General features: G+C 41.5%; 1 protein-coding gene across 4 annotated transcripts in view; it reads left to right on the top strand.

The window, feature by feature from the left end:
* EPS8 (EGFR pathway substrate 8, signaling adaptor) overlaps window positions 1-20,450 on the top strand; it is a 168,620-nt gene that overhangs the window by 72,334 nt on the left and 75,836 nt on the right. For all 4 annotated transcript variants that reach the window (XM_063446601.1, XM_063446599.1, XM_063446600.1 and 1 more), the window contains 8 exons: window positions 1,054-1,190; window positions 1,706-1,779; window positions 5,564-5,684; window positions 5,763-5,851; window positions 8,932-9,006; window positions 10,207-10,355; window positions 11,301-11,484; window positions 14,506-14,540. In XM_063446601.1, coding sequence (XP_063302671.1) covers window positions 1,054-1,190; window positions 1,706-1,779; window positions 5,564-5,684; window positions 5,763-5,851; window positions 8,932-9,006; window positions 10,207-10,355; window positions 11,301-11,484; window positions 14,506-14,540 — 864 coding nt within the window. The remainder of the gene's footprint in view (window positions 1-1,053; window positions 1,191-1,705; window positions 1,780-5,563; window positions 5,685-5,762; window positions 5,852-8,931; window positions 9,007-10,206; window positions 10,356-11,300; window positions 11,485-14,505; window positions 14,541-20,450) is intronic.

Here is a 20,450-nt window from a genome sequence, read left to right as displayed (position 1 = left end):
AAACCAGGTCCAGACAAGCGTCCATTCTAGTTGGTGTTTATACAAGTTGTGACATGAAGGTGTCATTTACCAAGTTTAAAAACCTAATTCCCTTTGATGAGCTACTAGTCCCTCTGTCCCAATTTATCTCTGGGTAATTAAAATCTCCGATAATTAACGTGTTACCCAGATTTGCAGCTTTCTCAATTTGCTCAAACAGCTGTTGTTCCTCGTCAATATTAACATTAGGTGGTTTATAACATATCTCAACCAATAGTTGTTTTCCCTTAGTTTCCCCCAAGCAGATATTTACCCATAAAGCCTCCACATTTTCCTCATTGCATTCCATTTGCTTAAGATTTGGCTTTAACCCATGGTTGACATACAAACATACCCCACCACCCTGCCTGTTTTTCCTATCCTTCCTAAATAACATGTACCCATTTAAGTTAACTGCCCAGTCATGTGTCTCATCCCACCATGTTTCAGTTATGCCTATTATATCATATTGTTTAGTGTATACTACTGCCTCGAGTTCCCCTATTTTGTTATTTAGGCTCCTTGCATTAGTAAACATACATTTAATATCATATAGTTTGGTTTAATTCATGAGAAGGGAAAGTGCCAAACCAAGGGTACCGAGAGAAAGCTGCGGAGGGCGGCCGGGCAATGTAACTCTTGATTGGGTTGTCAGACCTGGACCATTGTCAGTGGACAGGAGGCCAGCTTCCACACTCTTCCAGGAGTTTGTGGCAAACGTTCGTGGTAAGGAGCGTTTGGCACAGCAGTTATTTGGAGAAGTGGCCCTTGGCAGTGTGGATCCTGCAGAATTCAGTATTAGCAGTTACATGGAAAGGTGCCCTTGTTCCTGATGAGTTCAGTATTAGTAGTTATATGGAGAGGAGTTTTTGGGTCCTGCAGAGTTCACTATTCACAGTGGTAATAAAAGGCCATTGTTCATAAAGATGGAATTAAGTGAACCCTGCCCCTTTGCTGTCTCGTTTAGTTATGGGTAATACATTGCAGGTATAATTGGAGACAATAAATCATGCTTTCTTTAAATGTTTGTTCTAGGGCAATAACCGCTAGTGACAATCGAATTCCACCACCTCCAGGGGACCCAGCGCCTACACCCCCTGGATCTGTTACACAAGTGGACGTGCGCAGCCGCGTTGCCGCTTGGTCGACCTGGGCATCTGAATATGGATACTGTACGTAATGCCTTATCACATGTGTATTTGGTTACACACCGACAGACATCACAATCCACACTCTAGCTTGTTGGACAAATGTACAGAAATATTAATGTTTATGCTTAGGCTAAAATAAACTTATTTCCATGGATATGCTAGAAAAATTTCAACTTCGTAGCGTCTAAAGAAGCCCCTGTATAAAGTCCATGTAGTCCCTATATAAAATCTGTCTAGTCTATCTAGTTATCGAACACTATATAAATTAAATCTGAACCATTTAGTGACAAATAAAACACTGGTTCAGGCTGTATAGACCGTTTAGTCCATATATCAATCCATGTACTGGTTATTATGGTTAGTCTTATTGTTTAATACACTTCCTAAATTAAAACCTTATAAAAATTGACAACGTTGCTTAGAATAGCTTTTTGTCTGTCTTCAATTCTCTTTTGTGTGTGTTTTTTTTTTTTTTTGTGTTTTTTTTTAAATTTTACATGTGAGGTTTTTTTTTTTTTTTTTTTTTACACTTTTAGATGATAAATTGAGGCAAAATGGAGACTGGGACGAAGCTCCAGGGATGGTAGAGGCACGTATTGACAGAGATGTTGTGAGTAACAAGTGTGATACTTATATAAAATCTTATAACTTGCACTACCTTGTGTCTGCAACAATGTAGAAATGCTTAAAGCGTGCATCGCTATAATGAAAGATCAGTTAATGAATAGATCAGGGATGCGCGGATAAGCCTGATATTTGGTACATGTTTCATGGGACTTTTTTGTGCCACGTTCAAGAAGGCCACTGTATCTGTACCCAATTCAAAGTCTGAGATTGCCCCGCTTTGGGGCACTCTAAACCGCAAATTGGCAGTGCCAGTATTCCGTTTTCTGCATAATATAATTGCTGTATTTAGCCACAAGACATGCAGATACATGACAGAACCCTAACAGAGGAACAGGAGGGAACGATAGGAAGGTATACAACCGGACCTTAGTGTGATCAGGCTTCACGCTAGGAAACTGAAATAACAAAGCTAAATAGAAGTATGCCAGACCAGTCCAAGAGCCAAAGAAATCAAGTGAACCTAGTCATGAGTTCCAAGAGCTAGATATGAGAATATCCACATTGGAAAGACAGGAACAATGATGACAGTCTGAGACTAGCTGGGTCTGGAAGTCTGGATGCAATACTCGTAATCTACGGCTAGCTGGGTCTGGAACTCTGGATGCAATACTCGTAATCTACGGCTAGCTGGGTCTGGAACTCTGGATGCAATATTTGTAATCTACGGCTAGCTGGGTCAGGAACACTGGATGCAATACTCTTAATCTACGGCTAGCTGGGTCTGGAACTCTGGATGCAATACTCGTAATCTACTGCTAGCTGGGTCTGGAACACTGGATGCAATACTCGTAATCTACGGCTAGCTGGGTCTGGAACACTGGATGCAATACTCGTAATCTACGGCTAGCGGGGTCTGGAACACTGGATGCAATACTCGTAATCTACTGCTAGCTGGGTCAGGAACACTGGATGCAATACTTGTAATCTACGGCTTGCTGGGTCTGGAACACTGGATGCAATACTTGTAATCTACTGCTAGCTGGGTCAGGAACACTGGATGCAATACTCGTAATCTACGGCTTGCTGGGTCTGGAACTCTGGATGCAATACTCGTAATCTATGGCTAGCTGGGTCTGGAACTCTGGATGCAATACTCGTAATCTGCGGCTAGCTGGGTCTAGAACTCTGGATGCAATACTCGTAATCTACGGCTAGCTGGGTCTGGAACTCTGGATGCAATACTCGTAATCTATGGCTAGCTTGGTCTGGAACTCTGGATGCAATACTTGTAATCTACGGCTTGCTGGGTCAGGAACACTGGATGCAATACTCGGAATCTACTGCTAGCTGGGTCAGGAACTCTGGATGCAATACTTGTAATCTACGGCTTGCTGGGTCAGGAACACTGGATGCAATACTCGTAATCTACGGCTTGCTGGGTCAGGAACACTGGATGCAATACTCGTAATCTACGGCTTGCTGGGTCTGGAACACTGGATGCAATACTCGTAATCTACGGCTTGCTGGGTCTGGAACTCAGGATGCAATACTCGTAATCTACGGCTAGCTGGGTCTGGAACACTGGATGCAATACTCGTAATCTACGGCTAGCTGGGTCTGGAACTCTGGATGCAATACTCGTAATCTACTGCTAGCTGGGTCTGGAACTCTGGATGGAATACTCGTAATCTACGGCTAGCTGGGTCAGGAACTCTGGATGCAATACTCGTAATCTACGGCTTGCTGGGTCAGGAACACTGGATGCAATACTCGTAATCTACGGCTAGCTGGGTCTGGAACACTGGATGCAATAGTCGTAATCTACGGCTTGCTGGGTCAGGAACACTGGATGCAATACTCGTAATCTACGGCTTGCTGGGTCAGGAACACTGGATGCAATACTCGTAATCTACGGCTAGCTGGGTCTGGAACACTGGATGCAATACTCGTAATCTACGACTAGCTGGGTCTGGAACACTGGATGCAATACTCGTAATCTACGGCTAGCTGGGTCTGGAACAGTGGATGCAATACTCGTAATCTATGGCTAGCTGGGTCTGGAACAGTGGATGCAATACTCGTAATCTATGGCTAGCTGGGTCTGGAACACTGGATGCAATACTCTTAATCTACGGCTTGCTGGGTCAGGAACACTGGATGCAATACTCTTAATCTACGGCTTGCTGGGTCAGGAACACTGGATGCAATACTCGTAATCTACGGCTAGCTGGGTCTGGAACAGTGGATGCAATACTCGTAATCTATGGCTAGCTGGGTCAGGAACACTGGATGCAATACTCGTAATCTACGGCTTGCTGGGTCAGGAACACTGGATGCAATACTCGTAATCTACGGCTAGCGGGGTCTGGAACACTGGATGCAATACTCGTAATCTACGGCTTGCTGGGTCAGGAACACTGGATGCAATACTCTTAATCTACGGCTTGTTGGGTCAGGAACACTGGATGCAATACTCGTAATCTATGGCTTGCTGGGTCAGGAACACTGGATGCAATACTCGTAATCTACGGCTAGCGGGGTCTGGAACACTGGATGCAATACTGGTAATCTACGGCTAGCGGGGTCAGGAACACTGGATGCAATACTTGTAATCTACGGCTTGCTGGGTCAGGAACACTGGATGCAATACTCGTAATCTACGGCTTGCTGGGTCAGGAACACTGGATGCAATACTCTTAATCTACGGCTTGCTGGGTCAGGAACACTGGATGCAATACTCGTAATCTACGGCTAGCGGGGTCAGGAACACTGGATGCAATACTCGTAATCTACGGCTAGCGGGGTCTGGAACACTGGATGCAATACTGGTAATCTACGGCTAGCGGGGTCTGGAACACTGGATGCAATACTCGTAATTTACGGCTAGCGGGGTCTGGAACACTGGATGCAATACTCGTAATTTACGGCTAGCGGGGTCTGGAACACTGGATGCAATACTGGTAATCTACGGCTAGCGGGGTCTGGAACACTGGATGCAATACTCGTAATTTACGGCTAGCGGGGTCCGGAACACTGGATGCAATACTCGTAATTTACGGCTAGCGGGGTCTGGAACACTGGATGCAATACTCGTAATCTACGGCTAGCGGGGTCTGGGACACTGGCTTTAAAAAAAGTGTTCAAGATCCAACCAATCATCTCTCAGGATAGGCTATAAATAACAGCGATCCAACCAATCATCTAATGACTAAACCACTTTTTAATGTGAATACTCCTACTGAAAGCAGCAAACCACCATTCCTACCTTTAATATATCATTTTATTTTATGATGAAATGCTTGTGGTATTAGAAATTTAAAGTCACCCGGGCCAGATAATCTCGAAGATGCATCTCGATGATCTGGTCTGAATGCTGTCTTGTCCCTTTAACCACGGCGCCTATCTTTTAGAAATGGCAATGTTTATATTGTAGGGTTAAGTCCTGCTCTAGAGGCTGTCTTCCAGAATAAATCTCGGCCCTGGGACACCATGCCTCCTCTGTGACATTGCAGGAGGCGGTGAAGTAAGGTAAGTAAAAGGAACGTGTTTTTTATTTTTATGTATTTATTGTATTATTGCGAACGGGGAGGGGATGGAACTATTTATGACAGGGACACTATAGCATTGAAATACAGGTTTTTATTTGCTTTAATCTTCCTTTAAGTCTATGAGGGTTTAGTTTGAGGGTTTTTTTCTTGAGAGCTTTCTATTCATTCTTTGGAGGACTCTATATTTATTCTACGAATAAAAATGATCCTGCTGTGGCATGAACAACTGTTAATGGTTCTAATAGCAACTTATTCTGTTTATAATCTTGTGTCTCCCAGCAAATTCTAAACCACCTTCTGGATGACATTGAGTTCTTCATCATGAAACTTCAGAAAGCTGCCGAGGCTTTTTCAGAGCTCTCCAAAAGAAAGAAATCCAAGAAGAAGAAAGGTCCAGGGGGTATGTGTCCTGCTGTTTTATTGGATAAATGTCATGTTTTGTGAAAAGATTGAGTCAATTTGAAATTTTATTTCCTAGAGGGAGTTCTCACGCTGCGTGCAAAGCCACCTCCCCATGAAGAATTTGTAGATTGCCTTCAGAAGTTCAAGCATGCGTTTAACCTTCTGGTATGTGGAGCGTGGGGCAGCTGCAATCGCCTCCTTCGACTCTTTCATTTCTTTTATGCCTGTCTTCTAAAACTCCAGGCAGTGTGGCATCACATGCATCCATGTCTACATTTTAGCCAGCTTTTCTGCAGCCTGGGTGTCTGTGTCCTGCCACACTCGTGCTGTCCTGCAGCCTTATTGTGTCTGTGTCCTGCAGCCTGATTGTGTCTGTGTTCTGCCATGCTTGGGCTTACCTACAGCCTGAGTATCTGTGTCCTGCCACTCTCATGCTTTCCTACAGCCTGAGTATCTGTGTCCTGCCACTCTCGCACTTTCCTACAGCCTGAGTATCTGTGTCCTGCCACTCTCACGCTTTCCTACAGCCTGAGTATCTGTGTCCTGCCACTCTCATGCTTTCCTACAGCCTGAGTATCTGTGTCCTGCCACTCTCACACTTTCCTACAGCCTGAGTATCTGTGTCCTGCCACTCTCACGCTTTCCTACAGCCTGAGTATCTGTGTCCTGCCACTCTCACACTTTCCTACAGCCTGAGTATCTGTGTCCTGCCACTCTCACGCTTTCCTACAGCCCGAGTATCTGTGTCCTGCCACTCTCGCGCTTTCCTACAGCCTGAGTATCTGTGTCCTGCCACTCTCACACTTTCCTACAGCCTGAGTATCTGTGTCCTGCCACTCTCACACTTTCCTACAGCCTGAGTATCTGTGTCCTGCCACTCTCACACTTTCCTACAGCCTGAGTATCTGTGTCCTGCCACTCTCACGCTTTCCTACAGCCTGAGTATCTGTGTCCTGCCACTCTCACACTTTCCTACAGCCTGAGTATCTGTGTCCTGCCACTCTCACGCTTTCCTACAGCCCGAGTATCTGTGTCCTGCCACTCTCGCGCTTTCCTACAGCCTGAGTATCTGTGTCCTGCCACTCTCACACTTTCCTACAGCCTGAGTATCTGTGTCCTGCCACTCTCACACTTTCCTACAGCCTGAGTATCTGTGTCCTGCCACTCTCACACTTTCCTACAGCCTGAGTATCTGTGTCCTGCCACTCTCATGCTTTCCTACAGCCTGAGTATCTGTGTCCTGCCACTCTCACACTTTCCTACAGCCTGAGTATCTGTGTCCTGCCACTCTCACGCTTTCCTACAGCCTGAGTATCTGTGTCCTGCCACTCTCACGCTTTCCTACAGCCTGAGTATCTGTGTCCTGCCACTCTCACGCTTTCCTACAGCCTGAGTATCTGTGTCCTGCCACTCTCACGCTTTCCTACAGCCTGAGTATCTGTGTCCTGCCACTCTCACACTTTCCTACAGCCTGAGTATCTGTGTCCTGCCACTCTCACACTTTCCTACAGCCTGAGTATCTGTGTCCTGCCACTCTCGCGCTTTCCTACAGCCTGAGTATCTGTGTCCTGCCACGCATGAATGTGGTCTGTTGTTGCAGAATGTTATGTTTGTATAACCGTTGTGTAACTCCATATGAACAGGGCCTTTCACTACTTGTCTTTTGACCTTAATATTGATGGTCAATGACTTCTTATCCATCCACGCTGTATAATTCTAATGTGCAGTGAAAGTGGCGCTAGATACAAATAACATGTTGTGTGTAATGCTTGCTGATGTTGTGGTATGTTGGATCACGTTTGGTGTGTTGTATTTGTTGTGCATGGGGTTACATTTTGTTTCTTAAACACACATTCCAGACTGCTAAATATGTTTTATCCTGCTAAAGTGCTTCATGTGAAGAGTTTGTCTTCGTTTTCATTTTACAAAAAGTGCATATTTCAATAGAAATTGACATATTTATAATTGAACCTTGTTAATCAGACAATTAGTTCTGTTATTTGCCAATTGTTTAACTCCGTTGAGATAAACTCAAGAGGCAGGAATTGCCCAGGGCCTTGTCATTGAGCTGCATTGGGAAGTCTGTGATTGGACAGTCACAGAAAATGTGGGCGGAATTAGAAGGGGATGGTTTACAAAGGCTGTAGAGATCTGCAGCTTTTACAAACTGTTTTAAGATAAACCCCCAATGAAATTATACTTTACTGCAGCATATCTACTAAACGTCGTTTATTTTATATATATATATATATATATATATATATATATATATATATAAATTTTTTATTTGGGTGGTGGAGGGTTCCTTTAATGCCTTTCACTACAAAGTGGGTATAAATGTTTTTATTTTCATGTTTTTTACAGTATGAAATTTAGTACATAATGTCTTGCTTACCCTAATTTATGCTCTAGTGATGATTACCAGCTTGTTGAGAAAATGTCAGTTCACCTCTGTTTATAAACAGTACAGGGAGTTTCAATGGGTCATGTCACACCTACAGTCAAGGAGGATGGAGGAGTGAATAGATTTTGCCATTTCAGTTACTTTGCTTATAGGATTATGTAAGCACTCAAGAGACCGGTTAAAATTGCTCCAGCAGTTTAAGTATCTTTATTTTAGATATATATGATTTAACTGTATTTACTGTGTTGACGTTATACATAAATGCAGACAGTCGCCATGTTCAGTAAGCTGCACTGATAGTAATGGCTTTGTGGTCCTTACAAATACCTTTTAAACAGGATATTTGACCATTTTAATTTTTCTCTTTGTCATCTACTGTAAGAAGAGAATCATTAAATGTTTGCTTTTATACTAGCATTTCAGACCCTGAATAAAATATAACAAGACGCTATTTACTGTCTAAAGCTTTTCATTCCCCAAATATTTTTATAAAGGATGAAGGAATATATTGTTTAAATTTGCATAATTGTCATTGTTTATCTGCAAAGCAAAATAAACGGTATAAAACTGTTTTGTGATCTGTTTATGTACAAGCTACGCATCCCTTGCTTCATGTAATGCCGATCTATGTTTAATTAAAAGGGATTTTGGTGGTGAAGGGGTTAAGTGACATTAGTGCGTATTAGGTGCCAAGGAACCCTTTCAGTTGTTTTACGTGTTTTCCTGTAACATTGCATCCGGTGTGTGAGTGTTACGGCATATCAGTGATGCTGTTTGGGGTGTTTGTGTGCGGCATTGTGATTATTGTATGTATTAAGAAGCACTATTTTCATATTTCTAGGCCAAATTAAAGTTACACATACAGAATCCCAGTGCCACCGAACTGGTTCACTTTCTTTTCACCCCATTAAATATGGTAAGGTTTAAATGTTTTTCTTCTTTAAAATGATGTCCGACTGTTTTAATGCACAAAGACCAACCTAGTTCACAGAATGCTTATTTATACTTGTACCGAAATTGGGGTTGTGTGTAAATGCTAGGTGTTAAGGGATTTACTTTTTTGAGTGGAGGTCTGTAGAGTGGAGAACTGTAAGTCCAGGTATGGGGTCTGAAGGAATGTGTGTTGAAACGTATGGCCTCGGAAGGGGTTTAGGGAGTGTATGGGATCTAAAGGGGTGTGTGGGTAAGTACAGGACCAAGGCAGTGTGTTTGGATTTACAGGCGCTGGGACTTAGTTTGTGTTTGGGGGCATATTGGGGTTAAGGGGGTGTGTGGGAGGTGTCATGGCTAAAGAAGTGAGTATTTGTATGGGCGCTGAACTTGTTGAGGGAATGTACAGGACTTAAGAGGGTCTTTGGGAGGGATGTTTGGGAGCTGAGGAACTGTGTGTGTATATATATATATATATATATATATGTGTGTGTGTGTGATTGATGTATATGTTGGGGCTGGGTGTGTAGAGGTTGTGGGGGTCTATTTATTGTTGAGTGGGTCTACATATGGAATTAATGGAAGTATATCTGGGGCTGAGTAAGTGTGTAGAGGTCGTGGTGGGGGTTGATGTTTGTGAGTGGAAGCTAAGTGGGTGCGTAGAGGTTGCATAGAGGCTTAATGGATGTTTAGAAGTTATAGGGTGTGTGTAGAGTCTGAGTGGCTGTTGGGTGTGTAGAGTCTGAGTGGCTGTTGGGTGTGTAGAGTCTGAGTGGCTGTTGGGTGTGTAGAGTCTGAGTGGCTGTTGGGTGTGTAGAGTCTGAGTGGCTGTTGGGTGTGTAGAGTCTGAGTGGCTGTTGGGTGTGTAGAGTCTGAGTGGCTGTTGGGTGTGTAGAGTCTGAGTGGCTGTTGGGTGTGTAGAGACTGAGTGGGTGTTTAGAAATTGAGAGGTGTGCAAAGGCTGAGTGGGTGTTTAGAAGTTGAGGGGTGTGCAAAGGCTGAGTGGGTGTTTAGAAGTTGAGGGGTGTGTAGAGACTGAGTGGGTGTTGGGTGTGTAGAGCCTGAGTGGGTGTTTAGAAGTTGAGAGGTGTGCGTGTACAAACGGAGTTAGGCCACAGACTGGTATCAGGAAGCAGCATGTTTGTCTATTATGATCCTGAAAGTTGTTTTTCCACTCTTACTGTAGATGGTGGATGCGACAGGTGGTCCAGAGCTTGCACAATCTGTTCTGAGCCCACTCTTGATAAAGGATGCCATTGAGTTTTTAAATTATGCCCTTAATACTGAAGAAAAACTACTTTGGGCAAAGCTGGGTGACAGCTGGAGAAAGACACGGTAAAAGAAAGGGTTGAGTGATGGATGCTGGGTTGGGGGGCTATATTTTAAGATAATGGGGTACAGCCGTGCTGAGAATGACTGCCCTGATGGCTATTTACAGAAGGTTGACAAAGTTAGTAAGTATGTAGACTGGCATCATTTTGAAAAATGAGCCGTTTGTGGTAGATGGAGTTTAATGTCCCGAGTCCCTCGGCCCAGTGAATTCAGAAAGGTCTACATGTACGATTGCTGTCAGTGGATTAAGGGTTTGATGAAGAGTCTTTGCTTCTTACTCTTTGCTATTTAAATAGACAATTTGCTTGGAATGTATTAATTTCTGTTCACCCTTGCTGTGTAGCTAGCGTACTGAATCGAGGTCTGCAAGGTAGTTCCTCTAACACTACCTGGGAAATCACTTCCAAGTTTGAAAAAGACAATGCAACATTTAATTTTCGTGTCTTTTTTAGTTATACGCTAAATTCTGATTCTAGCTGTAGCTACACGAGAAATACATATGCCCAATTTCCACTTTATCTTTTATATAATGTTCCCTTCCACTGATGTTCCCAGACACGTTCATCACGCGCACAGCCATCACGCGCACAGCCATCACGCGCACAGCCATCACGCGCACAGCCATCACGCGCACAGCCATCACGCGCACAGCCATCACGCGCACAGCCATCACGCGCACAGCCATCACGCGCACAGCCATCACGCGCACAGCCATCACGCGCACAGCCATCACGCGCACAGCCATCACGCGCACAGCCATCACGCGCACAGCCATCACGCGCACAGCCATCACGCGCACAGCCATCACGCGCACAGCCATCACGCGCACAGCCATCACACGCACAGCCATCACACGCACAGCCATCACACGCACAGCCATCACACGCTTTTATAATAAAGAACTCTAAGAACGAAGAATCACCATCAAATTGCTTTCTTTCTGTATAGCGCAGAGTGGCCAAAAGATCAGTTCATCCCGCCATACATCCCACGTTTCCGGAATGGCTGGGAACCGCCATTATTAAACTTTGCAGGTGTACCAAAGGGGCAGAGTCTCAATCAGTTGGCTGAAACTATGGCAAATGTTGCTGACCTGCAGCGGAAACAAGACTTCAAGAATTTTCCAACCGAGGTAAGAATGCCAAGAACACAAACCGTTAGGGTGCTATATCGGAATGTATAGATTTATTTACATCAGCCTCCTGCCATGTTTGCACTAATCAGAACTGTGTTTATGATACCAGAGTGGCTATCCATAGCCCTGATTATTCCTTTCAAGTCTATTTTTCATTACTATGATGCTCTTATAAAGCGCAAACACATTCCACAGCACTGTACATGGGTACAAGTAAAAAGACAAAGTTACAGTGCATCTAAGAAACAATACAGAATGTGACAACATAGACTGGTGGAGTTAAGGACCCTAAGGGTGAGCAAAGGTGAGAAGATATCAATACAGAGTGAGTTTGAGGGCATAATGTATTTATGACACTGGACCTCCTCCTCCCGGTGATTATCATTGGAAGCTGCACAATGATTTTAAAAAGGACAACTGTACTTTTTAACCTTTCGTTTATTAAACTTAAAAATGAAACTTGGTTGGATCGGTGTTATTTATAGTCTATGCTGAGAGATGATTGGTTGGATTGCTGTTATTTATAGTCTGTGCTGAGAGATGATTGGTTGGATCTATTTTATTTATAGTCTATGCTGAGAGATGATTGGTTGGATCGCTGTTATTTATAGTCTATGCTGAGAGATGATTGGTTGGATCTATTTTATTTATAGTCTATGCTGAGATGATTGGTTGGATCGCTGTTATTTATAGTCTATGCTGAGAGATGATTGGTTGGATCGCTGTTATTTATAGTCTATGCTGAGAGATGATTGGTTGGATCGCTGTTATTTATAGTCTATGCTGAGAGATGATTGGTTGGATCGCTGTTATTTATAGTCTATGCTGAGATGATTGGTTGGATCGCTGTTATTTATAGTCTATGCTGAGAGATGATTGGTTGGATCGCTGTTATTTATAGTCTATGCTGAGAGATGATTGGTTGGATCGCTGTTATTTATAGTCTATGCTGAGAGATGATTGGTTGGATCTCTGTTATTTATAGTCTATGCTGAGAGATGATTGGTTGGATCGCTGTTATTTATAGTCTATGCTGAGAGATGATTGGTTGAATTGCTGTTATTTATAGTCTGTGCTCAGATGATTGGTTGGATCGCTGTTATTTAGTCTATACAGAGAGATGATTGGTTGGGTCGCTGTTATTTATAGTCTATGCTGAGAGATGATTGGTTGGATCGCTGTTATTTATAGTCTGTGCTCAGATGATTGGTTGGATCGCTGTTATTTAGTCTATACAGAGAGATGATTGGTTGGGTCGCTGTTATTTATAGTCTATGCTGAGATGATTGGTTGAATTGCTGTTATTTATAGTCTATGCTGAGATGATTGGTTGGATCGCTGTTATTTATAGTCTATGCTGAGAGATGATTGGTTGGATTGCTGTTATTTATAGTATGTGCTGAGAGATGATTGGTTGGATCGCTTTTATTTATAGTCTGTGCTGAGAGATGATTGGTTGGATCGCTGTTATTTATAACAAACCGTCGGATTCCAACATCGCTGCTTAGCCAGATTAAATGTGAAATTTTCTCTAAAAATCAATAGATCAAATTTATAAAATATATAGTTTAATTTTGTTAAATGTGGTGAACTTTTGAAAAATAAAATACGAAAATGTGACTGTCATTTAATAAAATATTAGATCTGAATGTGTACAAGGTGTCTGCATGGTTTGAGTTATTTATAATAACTGTGTGGGAGTTAGTTATTGGTTACGTAGTGATTACACGTGTATAACCGTTCACAATGGAAATGAACTGATTGTCTACAGAGTTAGAATAGGGGGATATACAGCCATCTCATGAAGTGTGACATTATCCTCATATGATGTCATTCCATTCCCTGGTTATTTTGTGCTACTTAGTAAATCTCATTAATCTATTATGCAAATTCTGCATTTCTGTAAAATTTCCTATATTGAAAGTGTGACGGTAGTAAACTGTATCACCGTCCAGTATTCCCTTTTTCCCAATAGTAGAATAGCCACAGGGTAAAACAATGCTGGTATCGCCAAATAATCCACACATGAGCCAAAGCTTAATGCTGGAAAAATACTGATTTTACTGGAAGCAACAGGAATTCAATTTATACAGTACAAGCTCCTCCTCTGGGCCAGGCTAGATAATTGAGTTTCAGCAACATACTAAACTCAATTATCTGCTGGCCAGAAACATTAACAATTTTCCACATTTTTAAAAATATACTTTATACATGTCATAGAAATATAAAAACCACATCCCTGGGTAGCTGAGGATACTGGGAGTAACATATCCAAATTGCACGAAAACCCATTCGGTAGTTTTCGTGTAGCATTGTGTGGAAGTTTGACCGGCTTGTCATGTGGTTGTATCAGATTTGGAGTTCCATGAAATTGGTAGCAAGAGCCGGTCTTCGTTTGTGCAGAATTACACGAAAACCACAGTTATACGGTATCTGGTTACATGTGAATTCTCCCCTCATTCGGTTGATTGAAACTCCCAAACGCCAGTCTGATACTGTGAGTGGAAATCGGTCAGATGGGACTTCCATGGAGACCGGGTGTTCGTGTGATTGCCATGCCGAAAATGGTTCCAGGCAATCCACTAGTAAGTCCCGCTGGCCGCGTTTAGGAGATTTAAGATGGCCGCCATCCTTTGTTCTCGCCACGTGTTCGTATGCCGAATGGCGGCCACCTAGAAGCACTCAATTACCTTGCGGCTTTCATGGTTACTCTGTGTTCTAAGTTCTGATTGCTACCCAGGGTGGTCTCCGTTCGGTAGAACGAATAAATGTCCCGAACACAGAAATAACAACGAATACTTTAAAGTCACTTAACTAGCAGGGAGAGGAAATAACCGAATGGGTATAGGTAAACACAAGGAAATACTGTACAGAAAGTATTTGGGTTAAGGAGTGTGTCCCATTCCCTGCACACTGTTTTACCAGCGATACACCCATGTTTGGGTAAACATTGTATATGCTTTATGTAATGATCGGGGATTTGGTGTTTATCACTTTTTTTATTGTGTTTTCTTCCAGTTTACAGCTGTCCCCAACTATCCGCCGTCAGAAGGGTATGTATTAATGGGATTATTCTGGACATAGGGGTCTATTAGGGGGGGAATGGTCACTACTTTATAACGAAATTCAAAACTTCTTCCAGCATTTCCTGAATATTTACAATCTTAATCAAATCATTCTTTTAATCCTATGCTAGCTACTTATGTTTCCAGTATAAACAGAGTATAAACTGATTTCTTCGGCTTCCTATTACTTTCTTTACGTTGTGTGTTTAATTGGAAATGACTAATATCCAAGTATTAGAAATTGTTGGTGAGTGCTGCCATTTCTGCTCCTTGCCCCAGAATGAATTTATAATAAATCGAAATTGCTGTATGTCTGCTCACACTGCTTCACATGTCTGCACTAACCAAACTGTAAATACACATAATCTGTGTCATTAATTGTCTTCTTCTGTTTGATTGTTATAAAGTGTACCATTCTCACAGCTACTGAAACTATAGCCGTGAAACTAGTCTAATTGGCTACAGAAAATAATTACATCTGGAGATTATTTTACTTTTGTGCAGTCTGACAAAATACTCAGCACGTGTTTTTCTTTTTAAAATGTCTGTATTTAACAAGCTTTATACATGCATCTCAGTGTCTATATAATATGCGTCTGTGTGTGTTTGAAATGTCTGTTTAGTGTGTGTCATTGTGTGTTTGAAATGTCTGTTTAATGTGTGTCCGTTTGAAATTATTTATATAGCGCCAGCAAGTTCCATAGCGCTGTACAATGGGTGGACTAACAGACACGTAATTGGAACCAAACAAATGGACACACAGTAACAGAGGGGTGAAGGGCCCTGCTCAGTGAGTTTACATGTTAGAGGCAGTGGGGTATAGTGACACAGTAACAGAGGGATTGAGGGCCTGCTCAGTGAGTTTACATGTTAGAGGGAGTGGGGTATAGTGACACAGTAACAGAGGGATTGAGGCCCTGCTCAGTGAGCTTACATGTTAGAGGCAGTGGGGTATAGTGACACAGTAACAGAGGGATTGAGGGCCTGCTCAGTGAGTTTACATGTTAGAGGGAGTGGGGTATAGTGACACAGTAACAGAGGGATTGAGGGCCTGCTCAGTGAGTTTACATGTTAGAGGGAGTGGGGTATAGTGACACAGTAACAGAGGGATTGAGGGCCTGCTCAGTGAGTTTACATGTTAGAGGGAGTGGGGTTTAGTGACAGTAACAGAGGGATTGAGGGCCTGCTCAGTGAGTTTACATGTTAGAGGGAGTGGGGTATAGTGACACAGTAACAGAGGGATTGAGGCCCTGCTCAGTGAGTTTACATGTTAGAGGGAGTGGGGTATAGTGACACAGTAACAGAGGGATTGAGGCCCTGCTCAGTGAGTTTACATGTTAGAGGGAGTGGGGTATAGTGACACAGTAACAGAGGGATTGAGGGCCCTGCTCAGTGAGTTTACATGTTAGAGGGAGTGGGGTATAGTGACACAGTAACAGAGGGATTGAGGCCCTGCTCAGTGAGTTTACATGTTAGAGGGAGTGGGGTATAGTGACACAGTAACAGAGGGATTGAGGCCCTGCTCAGTGAGTTTACATGCCAGAGGGAGTGGGGTATAGTGAAACAGTAACAGAGGGATTGAGGGTCCTGCTCAGTGAGTTTACATGTTAGAGGGAGTGGGGTATAGTGACACAGTAACAGAGGGATTGAGGGCCTGCTCAGTGAGTTTACATGTTAGAGGGAGTGGGGTATAGTGACACAGTAACAGAGGGATTGAGGGCCCTGCTCAGTGAGTTTACATGTTAGAGGGAGTGGGGTATAGTGACACAGTAACAGAGGGATTGAGGGCCCTGCTCAGTGAGTTTACATGTTAGAGGGAGTGGGGTATAGTGACACAGTAACAGAGGGATTGAGGGCCCTGCTCAGTGAGGTTACATGTTAGAGGGAGTGGGGTATAGTGACACAGTAACAGAGGGATTGAGGCCCTGCTCAGTGAGTTTACATGTTAGAGGCAGTGGGGTATAGTGACACAGTAACAGAGGGATTGAGGCCCTGCTCAGTGAGTTTACATGTTAGAGGGAGTGGGGTATAGTGACACAGTAACGCTAACAGTTTAAATGATATGCTTTTCCGAAGAAGTGAGTTTTAAAAAAAATATTTTGGAAGGAGTGGAGACTGGGTGAAAGTCTAACGGAGAAGGGAAGGGAGTTCCACAATTCCTAAATCCTTCTCGTGCGTTGTTACCCCTATTTCACTACTATTTAGGGTATAAGTTCCTTGGGCATTCTTTACCCTGATTTTTGCTTATAACAATGTTCTTCTCTATGAATTCCTAAAAATTATCCCTTAACCCTTCCAATGCTTTCTCAGCTACAGATGTTATGCACACAGGTCTAATTTCCAGGCAAATAGTTTGAACCTCCTTTAAATATATAGGAACGACATCTGCCTTCCTCCAATTCATCACTTCTGAAAATAAAACAAGGCCATTTTTCATGGTAACTTAAAGCAAAAAACAAACAAACTAGAAAACCCAATTCAATAGCGCAAACACCATCCTCAAGTGAGCAGAGAGGACCTCCATACATTACAGATATGACATCCATACGTTTTCTGTTCTATCCCAACTCATGTTCGAGTAATTAAAATCTCCAATAATAAGTGTTACCCAGATGTGTAGCTTTCCCAATTTTCACGAACGTGTATCTTTTTAAAATGTGTATCTCTGTGCGTCTGTCTGACATTCGTCTGATTATCATGTCTTTCTGCATGCATCTGTCTGACTTTGATCTACATTTATTTAATGTATGTCTGTGATTAATATGCTTCTCTTTGATTTTGTGCCCCATGTCCTCAAGTTATCTGTGTGTTTTACCATGTATGTGTTTTAGTCTGTATCTGTCTGCGTATGTTTGTTTTAACTTGTGTGTTTTAACAATGGATTTGTCTGTGTGTGTTTTAACAATGGATTTGTCTGTGTGTGTTTTAACAATGGATTTGTCTGTGTGTGTTTTAACTATGGATTTGTCTGTGTGTGTTTTAACATGGATTTGTCTGTGTGTGTTTTAACAATGGATTTGTCTGTGTGTGTTTTAACATGCCTCTGTTTCTGTCACAGGGAGTATTATTTCTCTAAGCGCTAACGGTAACCCTCATGCTTCGTTGGAAATCTTTGTTAGTCCATGAAGAACAGCTGACTTGTTAGAGACATGTTGAAATAACTGTTTTTGTTCCTTTTCTTACAATATTGTGACAATTCCTTGATATATCTCCTCTTTGTAGTTAAGATAATGCAGCCAATCAAGCCTTATCTACAATCTTGCCTTAAAATGTATAAATGGAGCACGGTAATTGCTGGCGTCAGCGCTAATCTGCTGGATTTTCCTGGTGTTTGACAATAAAATGTCAGGAATTAATTATCTGGAAAGTATACTGATCCCCACGATGCGTCCTGTATATAGCCCGGTATATGATACATACCCAGATCCCCAAAAGGATTGATTAAACAAAACCCAATCAATAAATCGTTCCAAACGTCATCTTCCCCTCGTTCTTCCAACGCGTGCCTTGCTTAATGAGAACTATTCTTTGTGGAGCTTCTCAAAGCCAACCAGCAACTGAGAAATTCAATAAATTCTCTAGAATTTAAAAGAACGAGGAGAAGGTGGATTTAATTTATTTAAAACCTGTCTAAATTCAATTAAAAAAAATTCTCTTCTGAAAACTCCAAAACAATTATGATTTTCTAAATTAATATAACACATATATTATGTCTATATCAAAAAACATTCTTATTTAATCAATAAAGTTATTTTCTGATGATACGGCCTCCTGGTATTTAATGTCCCCGTCACTCATTATACTGTGAAAATCATTTGGAATATTCGGTTCCTGTTGAAGACTGTTTGCCCTATATTACGTTAAGGTTACTCAGACTGTATCCCAAATCTAATCCTGGCTTGTTATGAACAAACCGCTCTTGGTGTAGAAAGGTCTTTAATGTCACTTGTTGAAAGCAATCTGCAGGACACTCACGCCAGATGTAGAAAGATCCGGACGCTTTATTAGCCATTATCACCCACATGTTTTCTATTTTCCTTGGTTAAACCTGTGGGTTTTTTTTTTTCTAACTATAAAACCTATTTTGGTAAAACAACCAGAGTGGTGCTATTGGATCTGACACAGCTAGGTAAATGCACTGCTACTTGTTTTAGTTCTATTTATTGGCCATTGTTTTAATCCTGTTTTTTAAATAATGAAGATACTTTGGTAAAGCCCATTACGTGTGTGTTTCTTACTCATTTGTCTTGTACAGGAGACGTCGTCCAGTGAGAGTTCACAGGTTTTAGAGGTTTTATGTAATTTGTAAGCAATGTGTAGTGATCTGGTTTGTTAATGAATGAGAATAATATGCTTATATTTGGTTGCAGAAAAGACTTTCAGTATATCCGTGCCAGATTCTGTTACAAACCTAACAATTCTAAAGATTTAATTAAAGCGTTCTAACAATTCTAAAGATTTAATTAAAGCGTTCTAACAATTCTAAAGATCTAAAAAAAAGTGCAAGTTGTCACCACAAATATACAAATTTAGAACCTCTGAATGTTGCACTTTATTTGTACAAAACCATTCAAGACCACACATACACACATACACACAGTAATATGGCATATTGAAGTTACAAAATCCCTATAAATATACACATAGATCATGCACATTTATGGGGATATTCTGCTGTCTGTATTGGACACAGCATTATCTCTAATATTTCCACCGCTAACCATCGAACAGCCAACATTAAATCTAATCGTTTCTCCGCTAACCTCACAACCAGCAATAAATCTATTTCCACCGCTAACCATTTTAAAGCCAGCATTAAATCGAATATTTCCTCTACTAACCTTTTAACAACTAGCGTTAAATCTAATATTTCCTCTACTAACCATTTAACAACGAGCATTAAATCTAATATTTCCTCTACTAACCATTTAACAACGAGCATTAAATCGAATATTTCCTCTACTAACCATTTAACAACGAGCATTAAATCGAATATTTCCTCTACTAACCATTTAACAACGAGCATTAAATCGAATATTTCCTCTACTAACCATTTAGCAACTAGCATTAAATCTAATATTTCCTCTACTAACCATTTAACAACGAGCATTAAATCTAATATTTCCTCTACTAACCATTTAACAACGAGCATTAAATCGAATATTTCCTCTACTAACCATTTAACAACGAGCATTAAATCGAATATTTCCTCTACTAACCATTTAACAACGAGCATTAAATCTAATATTTCCTCTACTAACCATTTAACAACGAGCATTAAATCGAATATTTCCTCTACTAACCATTTAGCAACTAGCATTAAATCTAATATTTCCTCTACTAACCATTTAACAACGAGCATTAAATCTAATATTTCCTCTACTAACCATTTAACAACGAGCATTAAATCGAATATTTCCTCTACTAACCATTTAACAACGAGCATTAAATCGAATATTTCCTCTACTAACCATTTAACAACGAGCATTAAATCGAATATTTCCTCTACTAACCATTTAACAACTAGCATTAAATCGAATATTTCCTCTACTAACCATTTAACAACGAGCATTAAATCGAATATTTCCTCTACTAACCATTTAACAACTAGCATTAAATCTAATATTTCCTCTACTAACCAATTAACAACGATCATTAAATCTAATAATTCCTCTACTAACCATTTAACAACGATCATTAAATCTAATAATTCCTCTACTAACCATTTAACAACGAGCATTAAATCTAATAATTCCTCTACTAACCATTTAACAACGAGCATTAAATAGAATATTTCCACCTGTAGCGGAGCTCCCTGTACCCCGACTGGGTACCCCTGTCAAAGGGCCGTTCCCTAGCTGGAACAGGTGACAAACCGCAGCACTTCTGCCCACAGTC

This window comes from Pelobates fuscus, chromosome 3 (genome assembly GCF_036172605.1).
Source record: "Pelobates fuscus isolate aPelFus1 chromosome 3, aPelFus1.pri, whole genome shotgun sequence".
Lineage (NCBI taxonomy): Eukaryota > Metazoa > Chordata > Amphibia > Anura > Pelobatidae > Pelobates > Pelobates fuscus.
Note: the sequence above shows the minus strand (reverse complement) of the source record. Positions and strands in the feature narration are given on the sequence as shown.